General features: G+C 49.6%; 1 protein-coding gene across 2 annotated transcripts in view; it reads right to left on the minus strand.

Moving 5' to 3' along the window:
• The window catches only part of l(2)k09022 (HEAT repeat containing 1 homolog l(2)k09022), a 147,275-nt gene extending 122,837 nt beyond the window's left edge, over window positions 1-24,438 (minus strand). For both annotated transcript variants that reach the window (XM_075873504.1, XM_075873505.1), the window contains exons 1-7: window positions 24,383-24,438; window positions 24,283-24,352; window positions 22,883-23,065; window positions 17,714-17,930; window positions 17,428-17,569; window positions 16,511-16,612; window positions 7,750-8,004 (exon numbers count right to left, since the gene is read on the minus strand). In XM_075873504.1, the coding sequence (XP_075729619.1) occupies window positions 7,750-8,004; window positions 16,511-16,612; window positions 17,428-17,569; window positions 17,714-17,930; window positions 22,883-23,027 (861 nt within the window). In that variant the 5' untranslated portion in view covers window positions 23,028-23,065; window positions 24,283-24,352; window positions 24,383-24,438. The remainder of the gene's footprint in view (window positions 1-7,749; window positions 8,005-16,510; window positions 16,613-17,427; window positions 17,570-17,713; window positions 17,931-22,882; window positions 23,066-24,282; window positions 24,353-24,382) is intronic.
• Window positions 24,439-27,231: the final 2,793 nt, after the last annotated feature.

Below are 27,231 nucleotides of genomic sequence, written 5' to 3' on the forward strand. Positions count from 1 at the left end.
TGGGATGCTTAGTCATCATGGCCCTCCGATGTTCAGCGGCACCGACGAACTTGATTGATTTGTGGGGTTTAATGTCCCAAAACCACCATATGATTATAAGAGACACCGTAGTGGAGAGCTCCGGAAGTTTCAACAACCTGGGATTCTTTAACGTGCACCCAAATCTGAGCACACCGGCCTACAACATTTCCGCCTCCATCGGAAATGCAGCCGCCGCAGTCGGCATTCGATCCCGGGAGCTGCGGATCAGCAGCCGAGTACCTTAGCCACTAGACCACCGCGGCGTGGCGGCACCGACGAACTTGACGTCGAAGACTTGCTGGTAGAGTTTGAGCGTGTTAGCGGTCACAACAAACGGGGTGACTGTGCTAAGTTGACACACGTCAGATTTTATCTGACTGATGTGGGGAAGCTATGGTACTACAACCATGAAGCCGAGTGCACAACCTGGTCGGCATTCAAGCAAATTATCGCTTTGTTCTTCGGTCGGCCTGGCTTGCGCAAGCTGCGCACCGAACATCGCCTCCGCGGCAGAGCGCAAAGGAGCGGTGAAATGTTCACGAATTATAGTGAGGACGTCATCGATCTGTGTAAGCACGTGAATGCATCTATGGCGGAGTCTGACAAAATACGGCATATACTAAAAGGCATAGATGACCATGCATTTCATATGCTGGTAGCCAAGTGCCCTCACTCAGACAGTAGCGCAAGTCATTGAACTGTGCCAAAGCTTTCACGAACTGCGCAAAAAACTTTTTTCTACTCGTCGCGACAAAATTTCCACAGTGGAACTCTCATCTTTGGAAGCTAGGAGCACTGGCGCTGAATATTCCACTTTGCTGTTGCAAATTAAGCAATACATACGTGAGGAAGTAGCTCGTCAGCTCTTTATTGTCACATCTGTCACTGAGAGTCCCACGATACTGGACCATTCGCTATATCGTGTCATTCAGGCTCAAGCTGCTGAGGCGGTTCCACCTGCTGTACCACCAACGCAGCTTGCGGCGCCTCTCACCGATGCTGAGGTCGTTACCCGTTCCTATGCTCGACCGATGCCAACACCATCCGCCCTAGTCACCAACTTCAACTCGCCACCACGCCCTGTTCACCCAATATGCCCTATTCTCGCACAACCCCTCACGTCTCTCGGACCACCACGCAACCCTTGGCACACTCCAGACAACAGGCCCATCTGCCACGCCTGTGGCATTCTTGGCAATGTTGCGGGTCACTGTTGTCGTCAGCGCAGTCTTTATGCCAACGATTACATCCCTAACCTCGACTACATGCCACAGCAGCCAGCACACCGTGTTTCCGCTGACTCATCGGGCACTTATTCACGCCTTGCCAGTTCCCCTCACGTCAATCTCCTCCTCCTCGGTGCAGCTCCATTTCTCCTATGCTCCCCCGTACCAACCCCACGCAAGAGAAAAACTAAGAGCTGCAGTTCCTGAGGCACGAACTGCACCCTCGTCAAAAATTTCATGGCCTCATCTTTCGCCTCTAAAAGAGATCACGGTTATTATTGATTCTGTCGACAATGGAATTGCCGTGTCTGTTTCAAGTAAATTTTTGTGCCGCAAACTGCAGAAAGTGACGATACCTGTTTCTGATCTTTTATTACGAATGGCGAGCTCGCAGCACGTTGAATCTGTGGCAGCGTGCACGACACGTCTTTTTATCAATGATGCATTTTACGTTGTGGAATTCATTGTCCGACCACATGCCTCCCATGACGTGATCCTTGGTTGGGACTCCCTTTTTACACATGATGCGGTCATTGACTGCACTGCAGCTGGACTCACTTTGTCCCCTTTCGGTACCACAGTCGTCGACGTCCCCAGCCTGGTGCCTAAATTGGATGTCACTGCTGATGCTATCAATTCTCCATTCTCTGCCACCCTGGTGTCCATTTCCTCTGACTCCGTTTGTGATTTGACCACCCTGTTTACATAGTCTGAAGACTGTGCACGCCGACGGAACCTCATACTCCCGTTTGCCGTCGTTACCCTTGTGAATGGTGCCAGTGTGGTCTACACGTGCAATCCCTTTCCTTGCTCCGCAACTCTGTTACGTGGCGAATGTGTTGGGCATTTGGACAGTTATGACGTCATTTTCCTTTTGGATGCAACGTGCGATAAGACACCGTTGATAATAAATGCCGTCACTTCCGCCGCCCCTACCACCTCCCCTGTTCAAGACATCCTCCTGCATAGCATCGATAACGCGCTTACGCCAGTCCAACGCACAAAGGTTGTTCAACTGCTTGAACGCTTTTGTGCCTCTTTCAACGTTGGCTGGCCATTATTGGGGCGCACATCTGCAGTGGTTCATCGTATTGACACCGGTCATCATGCTCCCCTGTGACAGCGTCCCTTCCGAGTATCGCAGGCCGAACGCCGCGTTATTAGTGACAACGTCGATGGCATGCTGCAACATGGCGTGATTCAGAAATCTAACAGTCCCTGGGCCTCTCCTGTCGTGCTGGTGCGGAAAAAGTTCGATAAGATTTTGCGTTGACTACCGCTGCCTAAACAAGATTACACAGAAGGATGTTTATGCCCTACCCCGCATCGACGACGCCCTGGACTGCCTTCAAGGAGCTGAATATTTCTCATGACTGGATCTGCACTCAGGCTACTGGCAAGTGCCCATGGCTGAAGCCGACCGTCCGAAAACAGCGTTCGTCACCCCTGACGGTTTATACGAGTTTAACGTAATGTCTTTCGGCCTTTGCAACACGCCTGCTACCTTCGAGAAAATGATGGACACCATGCTCAGAGGCCTCAAATGGCAGATCTGTTTATGCTACTTAGATGACATAGTGGTTTTTTCTGCGTATTTCCCATCTCATATCGCTCGCCTTGAACAAGTTCTCAAGTACCTCACTAACGCCGGCTTGCAGTTAAAACTGAAAAGATGTAATTTTGGCACCCGTTAGCTTACCATCCTAGGCCACGTCGTTTCCAAAGAGGGAATTTCGCCAGATCCTGCCAAACTTCGAGCGGTTGCTGAATATCCCAGGCCCAGCACTCTAAAGGAACTCCAAAGCTTCATTGCGCTGTGTTCATATTTTCGGCGCTTCATCCGTAATTTCACCTTCATTATACCCCCCTTGACACAGCTACTTACCGGCAGCAACGACCTCTCATTTTAAAATGCCGATTGCGATGAGTCATTTACGAGGCTCCGACTACTCCTCACGTCTCCTCCAATTCTGTGCCACTATGATCCCAATGCCCCTACAGAAATACACATGGATGCTAGCGGTGTCGGCCTTGGCGTGGTACTCAGCGAAAACCAGACTTTGGCGAGTACATTGTAGCATATGCCAGATGTACCCTCACAAAGGCGGAGTCAAATTACTCCGTCACAGAAAAGGAGTGTTTGGCAATTATTTGGTCAATCGATAAATTTCACACTTAGTTCTATGGGCGTCAGTTTGATGTTGTTACCAACCACCACACGCTATGCCGGCTGTCGTCCTTGAAAGCCCCGGCTGGACGCCTGGATTGCTGGGCTTTACGATTACAGGGGTATGATATACGTCTGACTTTATCACTCTGGACGAAAACACTCGGACACTGACGCCCTATCTCGATCGCTACAGCCTTCCGACTCTGTCGGCTCACCAGCTTCCACTTGTTATTCATCATTTCTGACCATCAGACATTCCGGAAGAACAGCGCAAAGATCCGTAGATGGCTTCCCTGTTTGACATTTTGTCTCAACATGCCCCAAACTCCGTCTCACGCACCCTACGTCGTCAAGTCCAACACTCCGCACTTCGTGAAGGCTTGCTGTATCGTTGCAATTACCTGACCGACGGCCGCAGGTGGCTCCTCGTGATCCCCCGTCATTTGCGCACGAACATTTTCAGCGCCTTCCACAACGACCCTCAGTGCGTTCACACTGGCATGTTCAAAATGTACTCGCATCTTCACCTGCGCTACCAGCCACCACCAAGAGAGATATCGCGTGGTTCCTTCCATGTCATCTCATTCTGCGCCATGGGGCCCTACGTGAATTACTTAGTGACGGTGGCTGCATCTTCCTCTTAAATGCCATCGAGGTTCTGCTCAAAGAATGCCGCATTGTACATCGCACCGCTTTCACATACCATCCTCTGACCAACGGCATGACCGAACACTTCAATCGTACCCTTGCCGACATGCTGGCAATGTACATGTCAGAAGACCACACAAACTAAGACCCCGTACTCCCTTTCGTCACCTACGCTTACAACTCTGCATCCCGAATTATCACTGGCTTCTCTTTCTTCTTTCTCCTGTATGAACATGAACCTTCATGTTCTATGGACACCATTTTGCTGTACCAACCGGATGTTTCTGAGGGCAAGCCCATCTCTCAAGCTGCTTCTTACGCCCGTAAACTGGCTCGCTTGTTCACCACGCAAGATAAGTCGCACCGAAAATTCCGTCATGACACCTCTACGTCTAATGCCCATTACTCCCCAGGAAAACTGGTTTCGCTTTGGGTCCTGTTCACAACTTCCAGATTTTCCACCAAACTTTTGTCACAGTACAACGGTCCTCACCGCACACTGGAACAGACATCTCCCGTAAACTACGTCATCGAGCCGGTCGACCCATCGTCCGATCATCGCTGCCGAGACCGCGAAACAGTTCACATCACGTGACTTAAACCCTGCTACGACCCACTTATAGCATAGCGTCTTTTTCTTACGTCGCCGTGGCCAGGATGGCTCCTTTTTGTATGGGGAGGAAATTGTACCAGTGCACATCGGCGCCAGCTCTGTGCCAGTGAGAGAAAAGACAACGACATTTGTGTTTAACGCTCTCGGCCTCCTGTTTTCTGTGCTGCAGCTGTCTTGTTTATCCTGGCGAGTTTCTCGCTGAAACTCCTCCGAAGAACACGCTTGTTGCAATATATATATATATATATATATATATATATTATACAGTCGAACACGGTTATATCGAACCCACATATATAGAACTCGCAAGTTATCTCCATGCAATTTTTTTGTAAAAGTATAGAAATTCGCACGTTTATATCGAACGGAATTTTTACCTACCTTCAGAAAACGCTGCGCGAGCTGGAAGATGCGATTCCGCACTAGCCCCCTCTTCCACGGTCTCCACGACAGCGGGCGAGTTGGAGGTGTGCTTTGGCGCTTCGCAATGCCCAACGACCACCGCGCGGCCCCACAATTCCTCCAAAACCCGAAACGCTCGAAAAAAGGTAAGGGCGAGAGGGCTTAGACTGCACAGTCTCAAACTTGCGGAATGGTCTTTTTTTTTTTTTTTTTCTCCTCTCTCTCATGCTTTCTCTGCATACCCATCGGCTCGAAGAGCAGGAACGAAGAAGCCCACGTCCTCCTTCTTTTGCCATTTCTTTTATTTTTTTTTGTTGCTCTTTTGCGAGTTTTGATCACCCAACCACAGCTTGCGCCTTTTGCTGTTGCCCTCGCAGGTGGCCGTCGCCTCGCAAGCACTTTTTTGCTACTGCTGTCGCGTAGCCTACGTACCACCGCATGTGTAGCATTTATCTTTTGTGTGCATGTTGTGACACTTGCTGCGGACTCCTTGAAAGGCTATTCAGCATGCTGAGGCGGGCGAGAAATGTTTTTGGCCGTCGCGGATAACTTCGGAATACTACGGAGCACACAAGTACCTTGTTGAAAAACAAGGCAGATATCAAGGTAAAGGCGGCAGAGCTGCGAATGTCTGAAGCCTGTCATGTGCGCGCTTCTGCCCGTAGGAATGTAGAAAAGGCACTCTATGCTTGGTTTTTAGAAGTGCGCGCGATGAACATGTCAGTGGATGGCCCGATGCTGATCGTGAAGGCCAAATAATTTGCCGCTGCACTCGTTGAAACAACTTCGCCGACAACAGCGGGTGGCTTCACTGGTTTAAGCAGTGCTATAACATCGTTGGCAAAACCAATTTTGGCGGAAGCGAAGCTGTCAGCAGCCAGGAGGGGATGATGAAAGAGTGGCTGGAAATCTTTGCTAAGTTTTCTCCCGCGGAGATCTTCAATGCCTGGCGAGACGTGAAGACGGGCACAGTGGTCAACTACTTCTGCAAGGCAGGGTTTAAGACGGTGAAACTTGCGGAAACCGGTGAAGACGACGACGATGAGCGCATAGACAATGCGTTTCACGAGTTGCCGTCCCGCTTCCTGGCAGCAGTTCCACACGAATTGTCTGCGGTTATTCGTGGAAGCAGACTGCAATGTCCAGGCGGGCAGCCCATGTGACGAGAAGAATTGTCCGTCCGGACGAGGCGCTGGCTACACGGGCATACTCTGCCACTGAAGTGGCGGCAGCATTCGGCATCAATCGCCATTGTATTGGCCACATGGAGGAAACCGGGCTGTCGCACCTGGACAGCCTTGACAAGATCGAGACTAGCATCTTCAACATTTCAATATTGAAGAAGCAGGCCAAGATTAGCGATTTTTTTGTCATGCAAATAAATCATTCTAATTAGTTGTCATTCTTGAGTGCGCCAATTGTAGGTGATGATCCGCTATAGGTAAGCACTCGGGGCTTCTATTTTTTATATTGAATTTTTCATATATCAAACAAATTACTAATTTGCAATCCCCTTCGAGTTTGATATATCGAAGTTCGACTTGTTGTGTGTATATATATATATATATATATATATATATATATATATATATATATATATATATATATTCGAACTTCCGGTTCATTCGAACTCACGCTAAGGTTCTGTCAAAGCTTTGTGTATTCCAATGGGTGAAAACACCCTGTAATTTGATCGCACGAGCATTTTCGATGGTTAATTCGAACATACCGTGCTCCGGAAATGCTCTCAGCACCACGGCCAATTCCGCGGCGGCACCTCCGACACCTCAACGCTGCGCGCAAAGGAAAAGAAAAGGAAAGAAAAGGCTGTGGTGGAATGTTTGCTCTATCTCAAATGACGATCTGCGACGCGCCTGTGCCATGCTTCTCCTTTTTCCGTCCCTGCCACGCAGACTCTTCTCCTTTCAATGCCGGGGGCGAAAAGAGAGAGAGAAAAAAAGCTGTCGCAGAGTGTTGGCTCTCTCTCACTGGCCAGTGCCACGCTTCCCCATTTCTCGTCCCTGAGATGTAGACACTTTCCCTTTTAACAACGCGTGCTTAGAGAGCAAAAAAAAAAAAAAGCTGCCATGGAGTGTTGGTTTTTTTAAAATGCCGATCTGCTTCTCTCTGCGTGGAGACACTCTTCCTTTCTCGTCACGTGCTGGCCAGGCTGCGGCTTTGACACAGACGGAAGTAGCGGAGCAGTCGTCGTCTTTAGAGAGTGTCGGCGCTGGTCATAGCCGCGCGTACCTTCTGTGACCGGGAGAATGCTGAAGCCGAAATAGACGTGCTTTGCAAGCTGCGTGCAAAATTGATTGACTCACAGCAATGCAAACAGTTGCGGACGCGCATCATCGATTACTTCAATTAACGACCAATGTCTTGTGATTTGTGAATAAATGTAAATCTTCTGATACTTCCCCCTCGTGTGTTCTCTCAATGCACATGCGCCACTGCATGGGGAGTGCTCTGTTTACTTAGCTTTCATTAATTCAAACTTTTTTTCAATCGAACAAATTTTCGGGCTCCTTGGAGCTTGAATTATCAAGATTTGACTGTATATATATTCGGGACACAACGGCGACAGCGACTGCAAAAATGACTGTCCATACATTAGCTATCGCAAAAACAAAAAATTAAAGAAAACTCTGCAAAGCAACCCTACTCACCTTGGCAACTCGGACGACCAACTCTTGTGAGAATTCTCGGTTGAGAACCGTGCGCCGAGCCAGCTGGCCGACCACGAGGTAGGTAGCGGCACGGTGGTCAGGAATGGCCGACGATGCCAGGCCTTTCAGAATGTATGGCAGCAGCATTGCTACCGTCTGGTCTGTGATCTTCTTCATTGCCTCCAGTGTGCCCAGAACGGCGGAGGCGTACAGGCCGATAACAGGCCGCAGTGCCACAGCGTCCTCAGAGTGTACCTGTACATTGTCCCAAAACATGGTTTGTACATGCACGAAATACAGTCTATACTTACCCTACAGTCGATCCTGAATATATGAAACTCGGATACATGGAATTACCTATATTGACCAGATAAGAAATACTAAGCAAAAGTATAGGATCAGTGCACCCATATACTGAACTCTAGCACAGCAGAACATCGACTATATCAAACGCCGCACCGCGCCGAAGCCCGAAAAGTTCATTTTTGCACAAAGCAAATATTGATCAATTTTCAACAACTGTGTTTTAACAAATCCTGATCTCTTTTCGCACAATGGACGAAAAGGCGATGTTATTCAATCGTGCTGATCTGGTTCGATTAGCAGCGCTTGCAAGTGCACTGGTATCTTTCATGCCTGAACTGCAGGTTATTAATATGCAGTTATTATTGGTTATTAATCGTGCAGTTATTAATATGCCAACGCCTTCTCTGCTGCCTCTAACCAACCTTTTTGCCGTGCTACAGAGCTTGCATCAGCATTCTGCAACAATCAATGCTGTTGAGGCTGAAAGAGCTGAATTCGCTTATGTGAAAAGTTTTAATGACATTGAGGATGACTGGAACTTGACGGCGCGCAAGATGTTGTGGATGATTGCGGCCGCTTGACAACAAGCAGAACCAAGGGGAAAGAAGAATGGGAGGGCACGAGCGGTAGAAATAAACATAGACGTTCTTGGTGTAGGGCCGGGGTCTTGAATACGCGACATATTTCTGGTGCCGAACCCCCCCCCCCCCCCCCCCCCGGTCACACCCTTTCAAGACTTCTACTTCCGATGGCGTCGTTGGAGTGGCTGCACAAGAACCGTGGCGTCGTCAGGACCAGCGTCATACCTATCATGCTCCTTACCGACGAGCTGCAGGCCTCCATTCCCAATGCCAGCCAGGTGGACTCTCACGTTGCCTACTACACTCAGAAGAACACTGAACTTGTCACCTTAAACAAAAAAATCTTCAATGGGACTGATGACGACGACTACGAGGAAGAGCTCGAGGTCGTGGAACAGTACTATTGAAGGGTCTCTTACCCGTGTCCCGAGCGCGTTTCTTCCTTCGAGAGGCCGCAAACAAGGCGACAGGAACGAGAGCTGCGAGGTTGATGGCTACATCACCCAACGCCGATGCCGGTGGTGCCAGCAACGCGGCCCAGAGTCAGGTCAGTGACTCTTCTTGAGTAGCCGATGCCATTCCCAGTCAAGAAACGATGCCGCGTCATTGCACGGTGGTTCTGCCGAAACTACAGATCCCGACGCTTTCTGGCACACTTCGCGATTGGCAGTCCTTCTGAGACCATTTCAGTGCCACAATTCACCTGAATGAAGACCTTTCACAGATGGAGAAGTTCAAGTACCTTCAGTCCTATTTGAGCGGTGCAGCAAAGAGAGCAACCGAAGGCATCCAACTAACCGAGGACAATTACAACATCGCGATTAAGACCTTGACGGAGCGATTTGGTCAACACGACTTGCTTTTCAATGAGCACGTTGACCACCTGCTCGCTTTAGTGCTGTGACGTCCCCGCGAACACGGACTGAACCCCGCTCCTTTCGAGATGTGTGCGCTCGTTTTCAAACCCACGCATAAAGGGCATTCCGGAGTTAAGTACCAGAAGGATTATGTCTACTATTCTCACGGGCTCGCCCACGCAAAGTCGTGGACCGGGCGGCGCCTTGTCGTCTACAGATGGTGTGACAGAGTACAATAATCGGCGCGACCCTTCAGATCTGTGGCATGGGGGAGCAGCAGAACACCTTTTGTTGGTTCGGGGAAAGCGACCTTTGCGGCAAGCGCCTGTGCCGGGTCCATTATGCCTTTCCGTCCGTCTCCGTGGCACCAGGGCTCTTACTGCGTTCTGTGCGGATGGCCGCCCGCGACGGTGAACGACGAGGAAGCGGCAGCTACGGAGAATTTCGTGGGAGACACTGAGCTGCATAGAAACGTTGAAACGGTCTGGACATCGGCTCGCCAAGTACCGAAAACATCGGGACCATTGTTCGCCCGTAATTAAAGTGTCATCGGACGGCTCGCCCATCACTCTCCCTGAGGCTTGAGTTTGTACCTCGTTACTTGCTCGGCTTTGTTTGGGAGAGGGTTTTCTACTGGTGTAGGCCGCGGGGGCGGCCGCCGAAGAGGATACACTCGGACTGAGAAGAAAAGATATGCCGCGTGGAGTGGCGGACTGGTTTTGGTGCCCCGGTAGGGCGGAGTCGGGTCCTACAAAAAGGGGACTACGAGACGAGCTTGAAGGTCGGAGAGATACGATGCGAAGAGTCGAAGGAAGTCAGAGAGATGATGCGATGAGCTCGAAATGGTAGAGAAGCTAAGATGGAAACCACTAAGAGGGACGACGTAGGCGACGATGACGAAGACGATGAAGACGGCGACGGAAGGAGACAGATCAGACCGCGACGGAAAGAACCAACCTTCGACCCCGATTTGCACAACCAGCTCTGAGGCCCCCGTCAACATGGACCTTTCGTGAGACGGACTTTATGCACCTTATTTAGAGTAACTTTGCGGGAAGGGAGGTGGCGAATTGAGACATTGCGCGGTTTTGTTAATTTATGACTTTATCATTTGTGTCGGGCTGTGTTTACTTTGTATCGTCGCACCATTGTATTGGCACCGTTATTTCCCTTATGTATCCGGCGTCGCATGTCGCAAATGTCCAAATCATGTGTTATAATTTATTGTAGTGGTTGATGTACGCGGTATACGATGTTTTAAGTTAGTATTAAATTTATTGAATCAGTAAACAGAAACAAGTCGTAGCGTCTCTTACTTCCCGGCCCCAGCACGAATCCCTGTATGTGAGAAATTATTGAGACACGTAGCCAAGAGGGAACCGGATAGAAAAAGGGTTGAGTGTTCTTCCCTCTCTTTGGTGATCGGTGGCGTAGCGGTGGACGTCTCAGTGCCAGTCAAGTCGTCGGCAGATGTGGAGAAAACCACATGGCGCATTTTTGCCGACGTGAACGCAGCATCACCTGTAGTAAATGCTTCACACTGGCAGCCCCAACCCGTACAAATGCGATGACAGTGAACCAAGATTACCTGCGCATCACCGGGCGAGGCACTAACACGCCTTCAGTGACATCGGTCCCAAGCCTGAGCGGAATCAACGCCGCCCTTCTTGAAACAGGACGAGTCTGGATGGAGTGCGGGTCCCAAAAGCATCTCGTGCACATCCTTTTTGACAGCGGCAGCCAGCTCACATTCATCCGAGTGAATATCTCTAAGGACCTCAGATGCCCAGTTATCAGAACCGAAGAAGTTTCTTTCGTTATGTTCGGCCACTCGAAGCTCCGCGAAGTAACACGCAGTCGACGGGTAACTTTGACTCTACGAGGCCAACGTAGGGACATGGCGATAACCGTGGAGGCTTTGGAAGTACCCGAAGTGTGTGCAGTTACAAGTCCGCCGCTCAGTACTGATGTTTCACAGCTTTTGTGCGACAAGAACTATGACGCTGCAGACAACTTTCATCCCAACACCTGGCACCCACAGGAAGTAAGCGTTTTGCTTGGTTCCCACATCTACTGGAAGATAGCAACTGCAAGGATAGATCACTTGTCCAGTGATCTTACGGCCATATAAACCAAGTTTGGCTGGACCGGTCAGGGCACCCTGTAACGCGAGAGACGTTCAGCATACACGAGCGCTCTATTCCTGTACTGTAGCACGAAGTTTGTTCCTAACGATGATCGTTCTGCAATGTGGCGTCTCGGCATCATGGGGATCAAGGCCCCTGCTAAGAATAGGAGCAAGGGTTCACCAGAACTTGAGGCATCCAAACAGGACATCATCAAGTTTGACAGCTGCTACAAGGTTCCGCTAAAACAACAAGTTTTGGGCCGACATTTAGGTAGCGATCATCGAAGATTGGGAGAAGGTTATACATAAGTGCAATTGGACTGGTTCAAGAGCCGTTCTGAACTGTATGGGCACCGTGGCGAGGCAGTCACAGCGGCGTTTAGCAAAAAACAAACAAGGCGATTGGAAGTACCACAGCCACAAGACAATGGCTATTATGCGCCTCATCATGGAGTCATTCACGAAAGTGCTGTCACACCGAGGCTTAGTGCTGTGCCTGACGCTTCAGCGTACGCGCTAGGTCATCCTTGCCACAACGATGCATTGCTGAAAGGTTCAAAGCTCAACGCTGATGTTACGCAGTTGCTGCTCGTCTTCCAGAGCCAACCAGTCGTCCAGTGGAAGTTCGGGGGAGATCTTTGGTGGGAAGACTGGTCAGATCAGATCACCCGCTTGACAGAAAACGCATCAAGACGGTTATTTGTGCTACAGCCTGAATGCCGAAGGCCTTGCTATTTAGAGCTGCAAAGTGTGTTCCTGTGTTGACGGTAGCCCACGTTCAGTGCTATAATAGCTGAATTGGTCAGTGGACCCAGGAGAGAACAATATTGTGCGCCTGCTTTAGAGTGACTAGCTTCTGGAAAGGCAAGGAAAGCAACTGGTTCAGTTAGCATATATTCTGGAGGCAAGTGAGCTAGACAAGTGGTCTAGACTAGCGAGACTGCCTAGTGATCGTCTTGGCCCCTTGGGAGTATGTCGCGGATGATTGCGGCAGCGCGACAAGCAGGAGAACCGAGGGGAAAGAAGAATGGGAGGGCACGAGCGGTAGAAATAAACATGGACGTTCTTGGTGCAGGGCTCGGGTCTTGAATACGCGACATCTTTCTAGTGCCGAAACCTGAGAGGAAGAACCTTCGGAGGCGAGACAGAGCGGACTGCACGAATTTCGACCGCAGTCTTAGCCTCGAGGACTTTCGTGAAGCCGCCATGGGTAAAGCTGATATGCGAGGCCTAACCACCGCTGAGACCTGGGAGCACGACTCCGGTTGCAACTGAGACCCGTAGGAGCACCCATGGACTGACGTGAGTACAGGCATCGTCTGGAGGTTCGCGAGATGGGAGCCCTCACATCTACTTCGGCTCCTTCTTGACTCGCCATTCACGACGACGGCCCGATATTGACAAGTCAAGGCAGTCCATAGGTCAACGACGAACATCTTGACAGTGCAGCCCAGTGAGTTGAGGCACCGTCTGGAGGTTCGCGAGACGGGAGCCCTCACGTCTACTTCGGCTCCGTTCAGACTCGCCCTTCAGACTCGCCCGATGTTCACAAGTGAAGGCAGTCCATAGGTCAATGATGTACATCTTGACGGAGCAGCCCCGTGAGTGCAGGCATCGTCTGGAGGCTCACGAGACGGGAGCAGTGATGTCTTCTCTAGCTCAGTACTGACTCGCCCTTCACGACAATGACCCGATATGCACAAGATCATGAAGAACGACTGCCCGACAAGTGACGAATATTCGTTGTGTGAACCTTCTGTGATGAATGCCATGTTGACTCCAACTTCGCCCTGTGAAACGGCCGGCCGGCCAGTGACTTCTCACGTTTCCGACACTGGACCGGATCATAGAGGCCCTCTACGAAAGGCGGAGTCAAACACACAAGGCCGTCACACAGGTCATCGCAGACGTCGAATGAATTCGGCAATTGAATCCCCCACCAATCTGTGAGCTACGATGTATTCACAGAGTTTTGATTGAGCAGTGTGAGGAACTCAAGGAAGTAAAGAATGCAGTTAACATCGATAATTTGGAATCTGAGATGGAGGAGGCGGAAGTTTATGAGCGCCAGATCATTCTAGAGAAAGTCAGAACTGAATATAAAATCGCCGACGCATTAAAGCTACGACAGGCTCGTTTGGAGACAACAAGACTACAGAATAAATGGAAGCAGAAAAAAAGGCGCTCTCTGCATCTGCGTCGCGACCATCTAGCCAAGGCACATTGACAACAATCTTGTAGCACAGATGCCAGTCGAGCCAGCTTCAGGACATCTTCTTGAGAGTGGTGGATGCCAATCGATCAGGACTTTGACTGAAGTAACGACCATCGAAGGAGCCTGCACGGAACAACCACTACTTACAAGGATCTGGCCTCCGCCTGTAGAACTGTCGTCAGCGTGCGATACCCGTGAACCTATTGTCAAGAGACATAAACAACTCCGGTGTTCGAGGCCGGAGGCATTTTCATGATTGAAAAGGGGGAGGACTTTGTAGACCCAAAGGGCCACCCACTAGATGTTGAGGATGCGTCCAAGCCAAAGCTGGCAGACTTAGACGTAGTAAAGTCCTCACCGCCCTGCATACAAGTACCCAATGGAGGAAAATCAAGGCCAATTCTCAAAGCGAGAAGGAATAGAAGAAAGAAACAAAAAGCCACGACGACACAAAAGCCAGCTTCTTGTGCTGCTGTCACAAAATGAGCGTTCAAAAAAAGCCGCGCCGCCAAATTCTCGTGACGAAGCTCCTGAGAGACGCCTCGAGGTCAACGGTAAAAAAGAAAACAAGATTCCAAAGACTCCCCGGGCGCGCGTCCCTCTCCCCTCGGAAGCGTAGGTTCGCCAACGAACCTCCTCATATCGGCGCTTGAGCAAGCCCTGGAAAGTTCTCGATGGAAAGGGGCGTGGTGATGCAGGGTTGCGTCATCTGTCACGGACGGCCCTCGTACCGTCTCGCGCTTTCCCCAGCCTTCGCTGCATATCGCGCCGACGAAATGATGAGAACTTTCTGGAATCTCGCGCGAAAGGTATTTAAGCGAGCAGCAGAGATAGGAGATCAGGAGAAGAAGGAAGTTAGCGTCAGTGTGCGTAGGGTCATTCCGCCGCGTCTGTCGGTGAAGGTTTTGTCCTGAGTGACAAAGCAGGAGAAGAAGGAACATTGCGCCAGAGTGCGTAGGGTGTTCTGCCTTGTCGGCGAAGCCTTTTGTTTTCAGTGACAAAGGAGGAGAAGAAGAGGATTTCCACCTGAGGGGTGAAGACTCGAGCTACAGGCAAGAGTGTGTGTCTGCCGCCAGCGAGCGAAGAGGCGTGGCAACAGCTGCGTGTGGGAAGCTGACGTGTTACCAGCGAAGAAGTTTGGAGCTTGGAGAGCGGCCAATTGAAGACGCGAGGTTTCCTGGAAGAGAAACTTCGGGGGCAGCGGAACGACAACAACGCTGGACTTTGAGTGAGTGATTCTTGGAGGAGTATCATTCAGACTCTTGTTCCAAGAACTTTGGACTGAATAAGTTTTCTAACTCTTTAGTCTTTAAGTGTCCTGGTTGTTCAATGCATGCAACTGCATTGTAGTGCGTATTGTTGTCCGTGTCCGTTGTTTCAAGTGTGGCTGATTGTACTGTGTAGTACATTGTTTGGTTGGTGACATATTGTATTCAACTATTGTGGAGTGTGCATACTTGTGTATTGTTTTGATCTGCCATAATTGAGAATATAATTTTGTTTTGTTTATCAACTCTCGGCTCTGACTTGTTCTTTGGGCCACAGCCGGCGTCCGCTGGCGCGCCAAATAGGACCACTTCTAAATTGTCCACGCTTTCGTGGTGCGGTTCGGGGGGCCGATACTTCGGCCCTTGGAATTAGCCCGGCGATCACCTCCCTAAATAACGGGACCCGTGACAGCTGCTTAAAGCTTAGGCTCTTCGAGAAAGCTACAGAAGTCAATATTGCAAAGAGCGTGAATGGCACATCTTATTTCCGCAAAGTTCATAAATGCCGACACAGCGCAACAGCAGAGAATGAGAGAGACCAGACGAAGGCGAAAGGGTTACAAGGTAAATGCAGCAATGAACAGAAAAAAAAGTAAAAGGCCCATCAAGTATAGCTACACAAGATATTCCTGTAATCGTCTTATCTGCGAATTTTCATGCCAAGGAAACTTGCTCAGCGACAACGCAGGTTCGTCAAGGTCAAAGGGTTCAGAAGCATGAGTGTGGACAAGCAACGAAAGCACCGCTGGAAAAGCAGGCGCAGTAGGATATCATGGATTTGTCCACAAGGACTGACCTGGACATATACAAGCACTCTTGAACAGCGTGTGCTTCGAAATTAAGTGTGTTCGTGTTCTTCATCAACATGTGTTAATGCGGGGGCGCGAAGGATGTTAAATATTGTGTAAATGATGACGAACGTTGCTATTATCATTAAGGGAGGACCAGCATTCAAAATGAAGAAGAGGTGGATGAGTGGGCTTCGCCATGGGCACGGCGGCTCATTTTTTCCTCTACACAAGAAGCAAGACAAGTTTACGGACTATTTTCTCATGAAATAAAGTGCGGTAACTTGCAGTTCACACCTTGTTCTTCATCATACTTTGAATAAATCGTTATGTTGGTGTTTGTAACAATTTCGATAGACTGAAATGCTTTAATTTAGGCCTTGAATGCACATATTTTGTATTTAGAATCATCGATATATCAAACTATTTTGCGATCCATTTAGAGTTTAATATATGTAGAATCGACTTATATCAAACTGATAAGCATTCATGACGAAGGCCTTAATCTATGGCTGCTAAGACAGACCCCTAAAATTCATAATCTTTGCTGAAATACAAGATGAACACGTGATCACCTTCCTTTCGGTGATTCGAATTTCTCTTCCACGCTCTCCTCACCTTTGCCATGGCAACAAGAACTTCACAGATGAACTTGAGGGTGCCTGGGTCTCGCGTGCACTGTGTCACAAGGGCAGTCTTGGTCAATGACAGGCCAGGTTTCTAAGGGTAAACAGATGCATTCAGTACACCTATGCTACATAACAAAAGAAGTAACAACGGATTGATTGACTGGTCTGAGAGCAGCACTGCTTAAAAAATACATGGGTGGAATCAAAAAGAAATTGAATTAGACACTGCCCAGAGGAGAATTGTCAGGTGTTAGCAAGCACTATTTACGGTACCATTATTTAACAGGAAATGGCAACAATATCTGACATTAGCCAACATTAACCATTTAGTTTACATTAATTAGCCATCATTCGCCAATACTCTTGTGAACATTGTAAGTTTAACAAGCGATGGTTGTATGCGAGTAAAAAGAGTGAGCTGGGACATTAGTCTTGTGGTAACTGTAGACTCGCAATTTCTTTATGCAGTGACTCATATTTTGTTATGCTGTCATGCTGTTCCTCTCACACACATTTCCCCACAAATCTTGCCAGGAAACGAGCGCCCGCACGTTGAAATAACAGTCATGCGCTCACGATTTAGACACGCGTTAAAGAACTTTCAGACAGTTAAAACTAACCCAATGGTTCTCTCTTACAGTGTTCCTAAAGTACCAGGAAAAATGTTAGCACAACGCACGCGCCAACTACCACAAGGCTATGGTTGGGCGAGCTTCAGGACGAAGAGAATCGACCATTTGCCAAGCAATTCCTTTTTCTATGTTTCACCTTAGGTTGTGCCACATGAATACGCAACATGAACATTTACACAAAGGAACATTGGTAAACACTAAACGAAAACGTATGCCTAATTTTATTTGATACCAGTCCCCAAGTATGCCTTGACAAAAAGCGTGCCTGTCTAACCTGAAGGCAGTGAAGCCAGTGCCACTTGGAGGTCTTGCTGGACAAGTCGAGCAGTTGGAGGGCGCGAGCAAAGACGCGCGTTTCGTGGAATGGTAGTATGCAGCGCAGGATTGCATCCACGTTGAACTCGTGCACGTGGAACCTGCAAGCAGAAGAGGTGTCAGGAAGACCGACATAACTTGTTTTTTGTTAAGGTTTTACACCTCTCAGGTTTTCTCAGTCCTTACAAAACTTTCTAAACATTACAGAAAATTTATGAAAGCTGGCAGTTACACCATCGCCTCACCTGTAAACGAGCCACTCGAGGGCTTTGTGCGCTGGCCGCAGCAGAAAGTGAGGCGACAGGAGAAGCAGGAATTCCTCAATCTGGCCATCAAGAATGGCGTTCTCCTCTTTGCTTTTGACAGCACGCTCCAGAAACTTGGCACTCTCCGAAAAAAGGTTCTCCTCAAAGCGTGCGAAGGCCTCGTTGAGCGTCGTCAACTCCTCTAGGCCCGTAGTGCCTGCAAGAAGCAACCACAAAGGGTCACATTGAGGGTTATCCCTGCAGGGGGAGGCAGTGAAAATGACACCCACCACTTCAATTACCCCTTTGAGATGTGCACCAATGAAACCAATAAGAAGATGTGCGCATGCAAAGCCAGTCACGCACGTCTCCCATCACTTTGTTATGTAAAAACGAGTCCAAACAGGTAGCCTTGTGGTTTCGAATAATGCGAACCACGGTGCCGGTCCTAGAACACAAATACCCTTTCTTAGATTTTCTATGTGCGTCATAGAGGCTCGAAATGCACGACCAGTAAATGAAATGTGGATGTGTGTTAAAAACCAGAAGCTCGAAAACTTGAAACGATTAAACTTAATATAACCCCCTTCCTGGCTACACCCCCCAAAAATTTCTGGGAAGAACCCCGACAGCATTGCACAGCCTCACTACACTTTAGGCCGTTTCCACGGCCCCATGCACAACGCTGACAATTTGCTGTATGCAAGTGCTTGGAAGGGTGGTTTGTGTTCTACAAAAAAAGTTGCGCAGCATGATGCAATGAGTATAAGCCCGCACGGCGATGGCTTCATTGAAGGCAAAAGAAAGGGCACTGCTAGTCACCTGATGTGTGTGTCCGCTGATGTAGTAATCAGTGCAGTATTTAAGAGATTGCTCCCAAGAGACATGGTCACCTTTGACAACATTTTAGTGCACATTCATATTTTGTGTTATGGGGGTGCTGACACCCCTTGTAGGGTTGTTTGCGCCGTGTGGCGCACGTGCCTCGCCCAAGGGCCGCATTTCAGGTTACAGCTACCTGGTGGTAGGTGGCGTTGATTACCACTGTCATCATCATCATCATGGTTGTGACAGTGGTAGCGCCAGCAGTGACTCCTGGTGGAAGGCAAGCCTTGGTGGCGGGCGAGAGTTGAGCGAGCCTCTTTTGCGCCTAGCGGTTGCCGCGAACGATTGTCTCTAGCGTGGGTCCTCAGCGCGTGGAACCGCGGGCCTGCGCGCCGAGGGGTCCGCACGGTAAGTCAAGCGTTGGCGCCGCCGCCTTGGATGCGTTAATGTGTCTTTGTCATGTTTTGAGTGTATGGTAATATTGTGTAAGGATGACCAAGGTTGTTGATAACAATTGATGTATAATATTTCGGCTGACGATATCGTAGTTCAAAAGTAGTTCAATAAATGTATGTTGTTTGGTTTGCAACGACCGTGTCAACGGTGTCATTTTACTCCAAGAGCGTGGCGTGCCGCTTGCTAGCCAATTCGAGACCCCACACTGGCTGCCAAACTCTTGGAGTATCGGACAGCAGTTGAGTGAGTACAGAAGCCTCGTGGGTGGTCCGATTTTCTGTAAATAGCTTCTTCTACCTCTTTGGGCTTAGGGAGCCGGGCGTCGTTGCTGACTTGTATTGCGGCTCGACGCTGGGGCGTCGTAACACCGCCCGGGGTGGTGGACGCCGATCGCTTGGTGAGCTGCTGCGTGCGGCGAGCGATAGGGCCAGCTCACAGAGTAGATGTCTCCTCCGGCTTCCTCTTCTGCGCCTAGGCTGGGTGCTGGGTGGATGCCGGCTGTTGCCGAGCGACTCATGAGGCCTAAGGCTCTGCACAGCCAGCTGTCGCACGTGGCACAACTAGGTGGATTGTGGCGTTAGGGTGTTGCGCTCTGCTTCCATCATTTTTTTATCTTGCGATGCACAAGGTAGGAAAAGTGATTTTGTTTTATTTTGATGGGCGCCTTGGCCGCCGCCGATGTATAGGCTAGCAGTACTGACCATCGTACCACGCGGCCGGAAAGCCGGAGGCTCCCTTCCCTAGGCCCTGCTCTATTGTTTCTTTCGAGTTTTTTTTTTTAATGCATTCAGCGGGAGGGATGTCATCCACAGCCGGCTGTCTTCTGCAGATTATTAGCGTCGCTGGCCAGGAATGCAGTAGTGAGGTCGGGCAATGGAGATGCCTGGGACCTGCGCAGCTGCCTGCAGTCCGGCGCTTTCGTGAGTGCTGGTCGCAACTGGAAAACATGTCGGCGCTAGCGACGATTCGTCGCGCCGACGGCAACGTTGCTGTTGCGGGGCCGGTACTGATCTGAAGTCGAGCCGGACAGTGCAGTAGTGTCGACCGGCGGCGGTGTCGTGGTTCAAGGACATTATGGACATGTGATGTCATTTTTTTTGTTAAGGCTTGTGTAGCTGATCTTTTTGTTTTCGGGATATGGTTTGATTTAAGGTTAAGGGGATGTGGGGGTGCTGACACCCCCTGTAGGATTATTTGCGTTGTGTGGCGCACGTGTCTCGCCTAAGGGTCGCATTTCGGGTTACAGCTACCGGGTGGTAGGTGGCGTTGATTACCACTGTCATAGTCATCATGGTTGTGACCGTGGTAGCCCCGGTAGTGACCCCTGGCGGAAGGCAAGCCTTGGTGGCGGGTGAGAGTTGAGCGAGCCTCTTCTGCGCGTGACGGTTGCCGCGAACGGTTGTATCTAGCGTGGGTCCTCGGCGCGTGGCACTGCGGGCCTGCGCGCTGGGGGGCCCAGGTGGTAAGTCGAGCGTTGGCGCCGCCGCTTTGAGTGTGTTATTGTGTGTTTGTCATGTTTTGAGCGTACGGTAATATTGTGTAAGGATGACCTAGGTAGTTGATAAGAATTGATGTATAATAATTCGGCGGATGATATCGTAGTTCAAAAGTAGTTAAATAAATGTATGTTGTTTGGTTTGTACCGACCGTGTCAACAGTGTCCTTTCACTCCAAGAGCGTGGCGTGGGGCTCGCTCACCTATTCGAGACCCCACAGTGTGGATATTTCAGTTGTGTGATTATGGTTTTCCAAACTCTGTGTGGTGTGGACAGATTTTTGTATTGAAAAAAATGGACGCTGAGCATAAGTGTAGTGATGTTTACCTTTGTATAGCCTTGTGTTTCGTATCTAACATGCAATGTTGACTGTTGTGCGAGAGGAGTGGCTGGCGCCACACATTTGCCCCAACCTCTCCTTATATGCTGCACATTTAATAATAAAACAAAACATATCATTAAGGTAATTAGACGCTAATTAACTAAATTACTAATTATTTAAACAAATCCACTATTTTGTGTTTTGTCTTAGAAATATGGTAACAATAAGCGTGCCATGAGGTAATGTAGTTGTGCCACATATGATATCACATATTTTGTGTGGTGCAAAAGATTTCAAATGCCTTTTCAAAGGCTCTGTTGACAATGAATGTAGGCCTTATTATCTTTCTGGACTGATCCAAAGGCACCGTAAGCAATTTTTTTTTCACTTACCTGATGGTACAACTGAACCAGAAAAACCAGACAGCAACTCCACACCGATCAACCGATTGTTACTATTATCCCAGAACTCTCTCGTCACCAGGTGTTGTGATGTGTCCCTAGAATACTCACTGGGATTCAATTATGATAGCTGCAGTTTTACATCCCAAGCAACTCACTGGAACTTCTTGTCATCAGCCACTGAACAACGGAACAGTCTTCCTGAGTATGTTGTTCAAGAGCGCCACCAAGCCAAATTCAGAGAGCTGCTGTCTTCTGTTTTTAGCTGACCCTTGCACTAATCATTTCTTGAACAAAGCTTCTTTTCAATAAAGATTTTTGTTGTTGTTTTGTTTTTTTTCCTTTTGGTACTCATTTGACATTGCATCTTGCCACCAACTGCACTTGATAATTCTCACACTTTCACAAATTGTTTTATCTTTATGTTCAACATATGTAATGCCTTATATAAAGCCTTTTAGAATTTGATAAATAATGATGAAAAACTTCAATATAACTTACTCTTATTATTCATAAGCATATGAGCAATGATTGCTAATAATTTTTGCAAAGTCAATCACCCATCCACTAATGGAGAAAATATATGAGCCACACTTACTACTAGCTACATCAAATAAAAAAAAATTGAGCGAGCTGGCGAAATTGGTCATCTTGGACTGTAGGGCAAGAAGAACAAAGCATGGGAGAAACGACAGGAATCTTGAATGTGCCTACTCTTCATTTGTGCCACTGTTATAAATAATTCGAAACAGGAATGTCCTAAACAAGCTAACATGTGGTGGTTTGCCTGACCATTGCTACGTTCTGCAAAAGCACCCAAGAAGTTGTGCATCCATCAAAATGTGTGTAGCCCTCATGCCACATGACCAAGGCTAGTATTAATGAATGAAGCTCATTTTCTTTCTCTTATAGATCACAATATATTGTCCAGATCTAGTGAAAGTAGGCACTAAGACTGCCTCGAGTTGTGATGCAGTATTATTAGTCAAAGTGACTACTGCCGCCAATTATCAAAAGCTGTTGAGCAAAAAAAATGCCGCTGGAGTCAAATTTCCACAAGGGCACTTGCCTTAGTGAAGTCTGTATCTGCTTTCATAGTGACGTTATTGTGCCTACACCTAGGCCACTCCCCGATCAATGTAGGAAGCCATTCTCCTCCTCTTCCTCCCATTGAGAACGAGGGAGAGTGAGGTTGTAATAATTATATTATCTGGAATTTTACATCCCGATGCCCTGATACGATTACGAGAGTCACCATAGTGTAGGGCTCCAGAAATTTAGAACATCTGGTGTTTGTTAATGTGCACTGAAATCACACAGAACACTGGCCTATATCGTTCTGCCTCCCTCAAAAATGCAATTACGGTACCTGGAATCGATCACACGACCTTTGGATCAGCAGCTGGGCATGTAGCCACTGATCCAACCAGCAAATGAGTGCACTAGGTTTAACATAAAAATGCTATCCTGACGATGACAATTCTCCTTTCACAAAACAGTGATGCCAGCAAGCGTTTACTGTTCAACAACTTCTCATCAGCCTCCACCTTCAAGCCGTGAACATCTGTCTTGCCTGGATTACAACTATTGCAATATATGCTACTACGAACATCCCAACCGTTGTTACCCAGTTGCCTTGAAATATGAAAGCAATGCAAAAAAACGTTACCTATGGCGTACGCAGTGTCGGTGTCAAGGGCAGCTGCTTCACGGGGGTCGAAGAGAAATGATGCGCGTTTTTTGGTCTCCTTGAGCAGCGACGTCTGTGGTGCTGCAAGCTTCTGCAACTGCCGTGCAAGAGAGGTTTGTGCCATGGCTGGTCCTCACTGGTGGGTTTGCCTTATTTCAGAGACTGGGCCCGCAAACATGGACAGGAGGGAGAAGTCAAGACACCACAAACACCTCAGCCAGTGGGCTCAGCTCTGTTATTCTGAACGTCGGGTGATGTTTCTAAGCGTTAACTATAAAAAAAAACACTGATACTTCCTCAAGTGTACTAACACTACGCGGCATTCCCCAACTTGAATACAAGTGCACATCACGCCACTTACATGTTACACATACACAATGTTACAGAGCGCCAGTGGGGTGACATCACTCCTTCCTACGTCACTTCTCAATCTCCTACTTCTCAAATGATTGGAGCGAAAATGTTTGCGCGTGGCTAGCGCTGTGGCTGCTCTAAACCTCACGGAAAACGTCACCTCAGCTGGACGACAAGGACAAATTTGCAGCCACCAGCGCGATTCGCGAAGCGAATAGAGCTTTTCTGACTGATCTGTATACTTTTCCCAGCTTCTTGGTGCATCGCCGCACTAGATGAGTTAACGTGGTTTGACGATCGAGAAAATGAAGTACTCGAAGCGCTGAAAACAGCAACAAAACAGCAACGCTGTTTCATTACACTGCGATGCGAAAACGCAGACAGCTAGGACAAAGAAATGACCAGAGGGAAATAAGCGAGAGCAAAATGAACTTCACAATGCGAACACCGCAAACTCCAGAAATGATCGCTGCGTCACATCACGGTCATAGAGAGACCTAAAATGCATGTAGAAAATCCATGTACTGCATTATGACACCGTTTGCGCATGTGGACGGCAAGCACTACTGTCATGTTTCGACATGGAACAACTCTTGACGTTGACAAGTGGTTACGTAACGCTACGAAGTTCTCAAACAATCGCGAAGTACAGTAACATAAATGATTACCTGTTGGAGTTCCTGTTTATTACCACATTGAGCAAGAGGACTGTTTCATTAATTTTTCTTTTGCACAGAGCCGTCAGCAAATCTGAACGCGCTGTTACGATACACATGGGGTACCTGACGAAAGCACGTGACAGCTTACAAAACAACCTCATTGCACTCGCCGTAAATTTGAAAATTCCTGCCTCGACTACACATTACGATGATGACCGTGGACACTATGGATTTTGAAGAAAGCTTTCGTAACACAGCAAGAGCGAAGTTATCAAATTATAGGGAGGTTTAAAACTGCACAGCTCCGCTGATGCTACGGGCATCAACAAAACCTAGATCGGACATCAGAAAGTGAGCGTGGCTTACCTTTACAAGATATATAGAAACTACGACAGTCGGAGTCAAGAAAGTTGCAGAATGATTAAATACAAGATTCACTAGCTACTAGAGTGTACTAGTACACTCTACTAGCTACAGACACACACGCACGTGGGACGCCCATGTGCGCCGACATGTTTTGACAGGCTTTAAAAACGACCATGTAGTGTCGCTAGCTGCAATACCGTGAAAAATTGGCGCGCGCATAACACAGACGTGCGGCTTATCTGCGAAATGCATGCAGTAAGGAAACATCTTTCCTTTTTCGTAACCTATTTTTAGCGCACAATGACAAAGAAAAGAAGGGTAAAACACCATCGCTACTATCAACCGAAGGTTTTATTCAGAAAAGAAACATTTATGTATCAATGTACTCACCCACTGCCCATGCACACCGTCGTGTCTACCTTACCATATCTCATGGAGAGTCTCTCTCGAGCGTTCACAGAGAGCAGACGTGTTGCCCGGTGCTCCCGATTCTGCGAGAGACGCTACCGCGTCAGCCCGCGAGAGACGCGACCGCGTTCCGCGCAGTGCTCCTCGCGTTCCTGGACTCTCATACCCGTTCGAGTCTTGTCAAGGCGAGTAATCTTTACAGATTATGCCCTTGGATCCCTGCCACCGCTTTCGGTGACCTGAGCCCTGTGACAGCGTCCTCTGCTCCTGCGCGTCGCTGGGGCAGCTGTCATCCCGACTACCATGGCAGAGCAGTCCCCTCCATTCTCGGCTACGCCATTGGAACGCCCGTCGCGTTCCCTGGTTCCCACATCGTCACACAGACGCTCAGCGAGCGTCGCGTGCACCCGCGTGCTGTGGAACCTCATCTCCAGTGCCAAAGCGGTGCGGTTGCATCATGAACAGGCACAGAAACTGTGCAGAGTCGTCAGCGAGAAACCGACATCACTTCGCCTACCGGTGCTTGCTGCCGACGTCGAGACAACTGCAAGGGGCCTGACGTCCTCGGCGGCCTCCAGCCCTACCACTAGCACCACAGCATCTTCGACCGCTGTAGCGGCGCATCATACAGCCCAACTCGAAGATGCCGGGTCAATTCTGTGCGTGAACGTCACCGTTCCGCAGAACGTACCACTGCCGTCAGACGAGGAACCTGATATTGCAGACATGGATACTACGTCAACGCGTAAGCGCTCGCGTCCTAGCGAGTCGGGCAGCGACGATGAGGGTGGCTCGCGGAAGATGCACGCAGTAGCGCCTGAACGTGCCACAGTTGCGTGTCTTACCCCAACGTCAAATGATGCGGTTGCCCACGAAGACGCCGTCACACACGCAACTGACGAAATCAGTCAGTCTGAGTTTCAGACCGTCCTCTCCAAGTCTAAGAAGCGCCGACAGCGAGCCTCGACATCTCAAGGACCCGCTGCCCACACTGGTCCTCGTCCCGCCACTGAATCGACGGCTATGCTTGCCCACGTTGCTCCAGGGACTTCTAATGCGCCCACTGCGACTCAGACCGCTCCTGCAGGGGTACGCGCCACTGAACACACCATGCCGGCTTCTGCTTCATCGTCGCTAGACTCGGGCACTATTCTTTTTCGACCAGCAAACGCCAGCGCCTCCTTTCACCGCACCTCTCGTCTTGCCATTGCGCAAGCTCTCTCTGCGCTGCCCGGAGTCAAGGAGGTGAGAGTAAACACGAAAAAGAACATCGTGGCAGCAGACGCATCTACACCAGAATGGATGAATCGCCTACTAGCAACATCGGAGCTCGCAGGAATACCCGTGACTGCCCGCCTCCCTGCTGACCGTTCACAAAGCAGTGGCGTGGTGCAAGGCGTCGATGGCGACTATACCGACGAAGCCCTCCTGGCCGCCGTGTCGTCCGATGTGCCGGTGATTGCAGCCAGGCGACAAGGGACATCACTAGTCTTGCGGTTCGCCTCTCCCGTGCCTCCCACCCGGGTCCGCCTTTTTCGCATGGTGTTCGAAGTGAGGCCATCCCGACCTCGCCCGCTTCAGTGCCGGCGGTGCGGACGCTATGGGCATATCGCCGTCACTTGCCGAGGACCAGAGCGGTGCCTGCGATGTGGTGGCCACCATGGGAAAGACGCCAACTGCACCAACAAATTAAGATGCCTGCACTGCGGCAGGCCACATTCAGCTGATTCCGCAGACTGTCAGCTCTGGCAAAGAGAGCGGCGCCTGGCCACCATCAAGGCATCAGCTCCCACCTACCTGCCTCACCGCGAGGCTCAAGCAGTCTTGCGGGCAAGCCCTAGTGTAACTGATAGTCCTCAGCTGAGGCAGACCACGGGCAAGAGCTATGCTGCCGCAGTGGGATCACCATCCAAGATGACGGTCAGCTCGACCCATCCAGGCCAGACAGGCGTACAACAACGGGGCCCTTCGGCTGGTCTCAAGCACCCAGACACTACCACGACTCGTCCACCCGCGAAGGTACCTTCCCAGCCTCGTGTGGACCAGGAAAATGCAAACCTGAGGCTCCTGTTAAGAGCAGTTGCGGACCTGCTGCCTCCTGAAAACCAGCTGCGCTCCATCTGCCTTCAGGCAGGTGGCGCGCACCCTCATAGCAGCCACCATGGCTGACACTCATCCGCATGCTGCAGAGAACCACCGCCGCCGCCGCCCGTGTGTGCTTCAATGGAACGCTCACTCGTTGCGGCGGCGGCATGCAGACCTCTCCTCACATCTCCTGCAGAGCGAGTATGATGTGCTTGCTTTGCAGGAAGTGTACGTAGCAGCGACCGACTTGCGACTTCCCGGATACATCGGTTACCAAAGTATCACGTCGTGTACTCTAGACACGTGCCAGGACGCGCCGTGCATAGCGAGTGCACATCCCCAGGGTCGACCACGTTGTGCAGTGTACGTGCGACGAGAACTACCACATGTGCACATAAACGTGGCTGATGTCACTGGAGGGGCTCTTGAGTGTTGTGCCGTGACGGTGCGGCTTCG

Source organism: Rhipicephalus microplus, chromosome 9 (genome assembly GCF_043290135.1).
Source record: "Rhipicephalus microplus isolate Deutch F79 chromosome 9, USDA_Rmic, whole genome shotgun sequence".
NCBI lineage: Eukaryota > Metazoa > Arthropoda > Arachnida > Ixodida > Ixodidae > Rhipicephalus > Rhipicephalus microplus.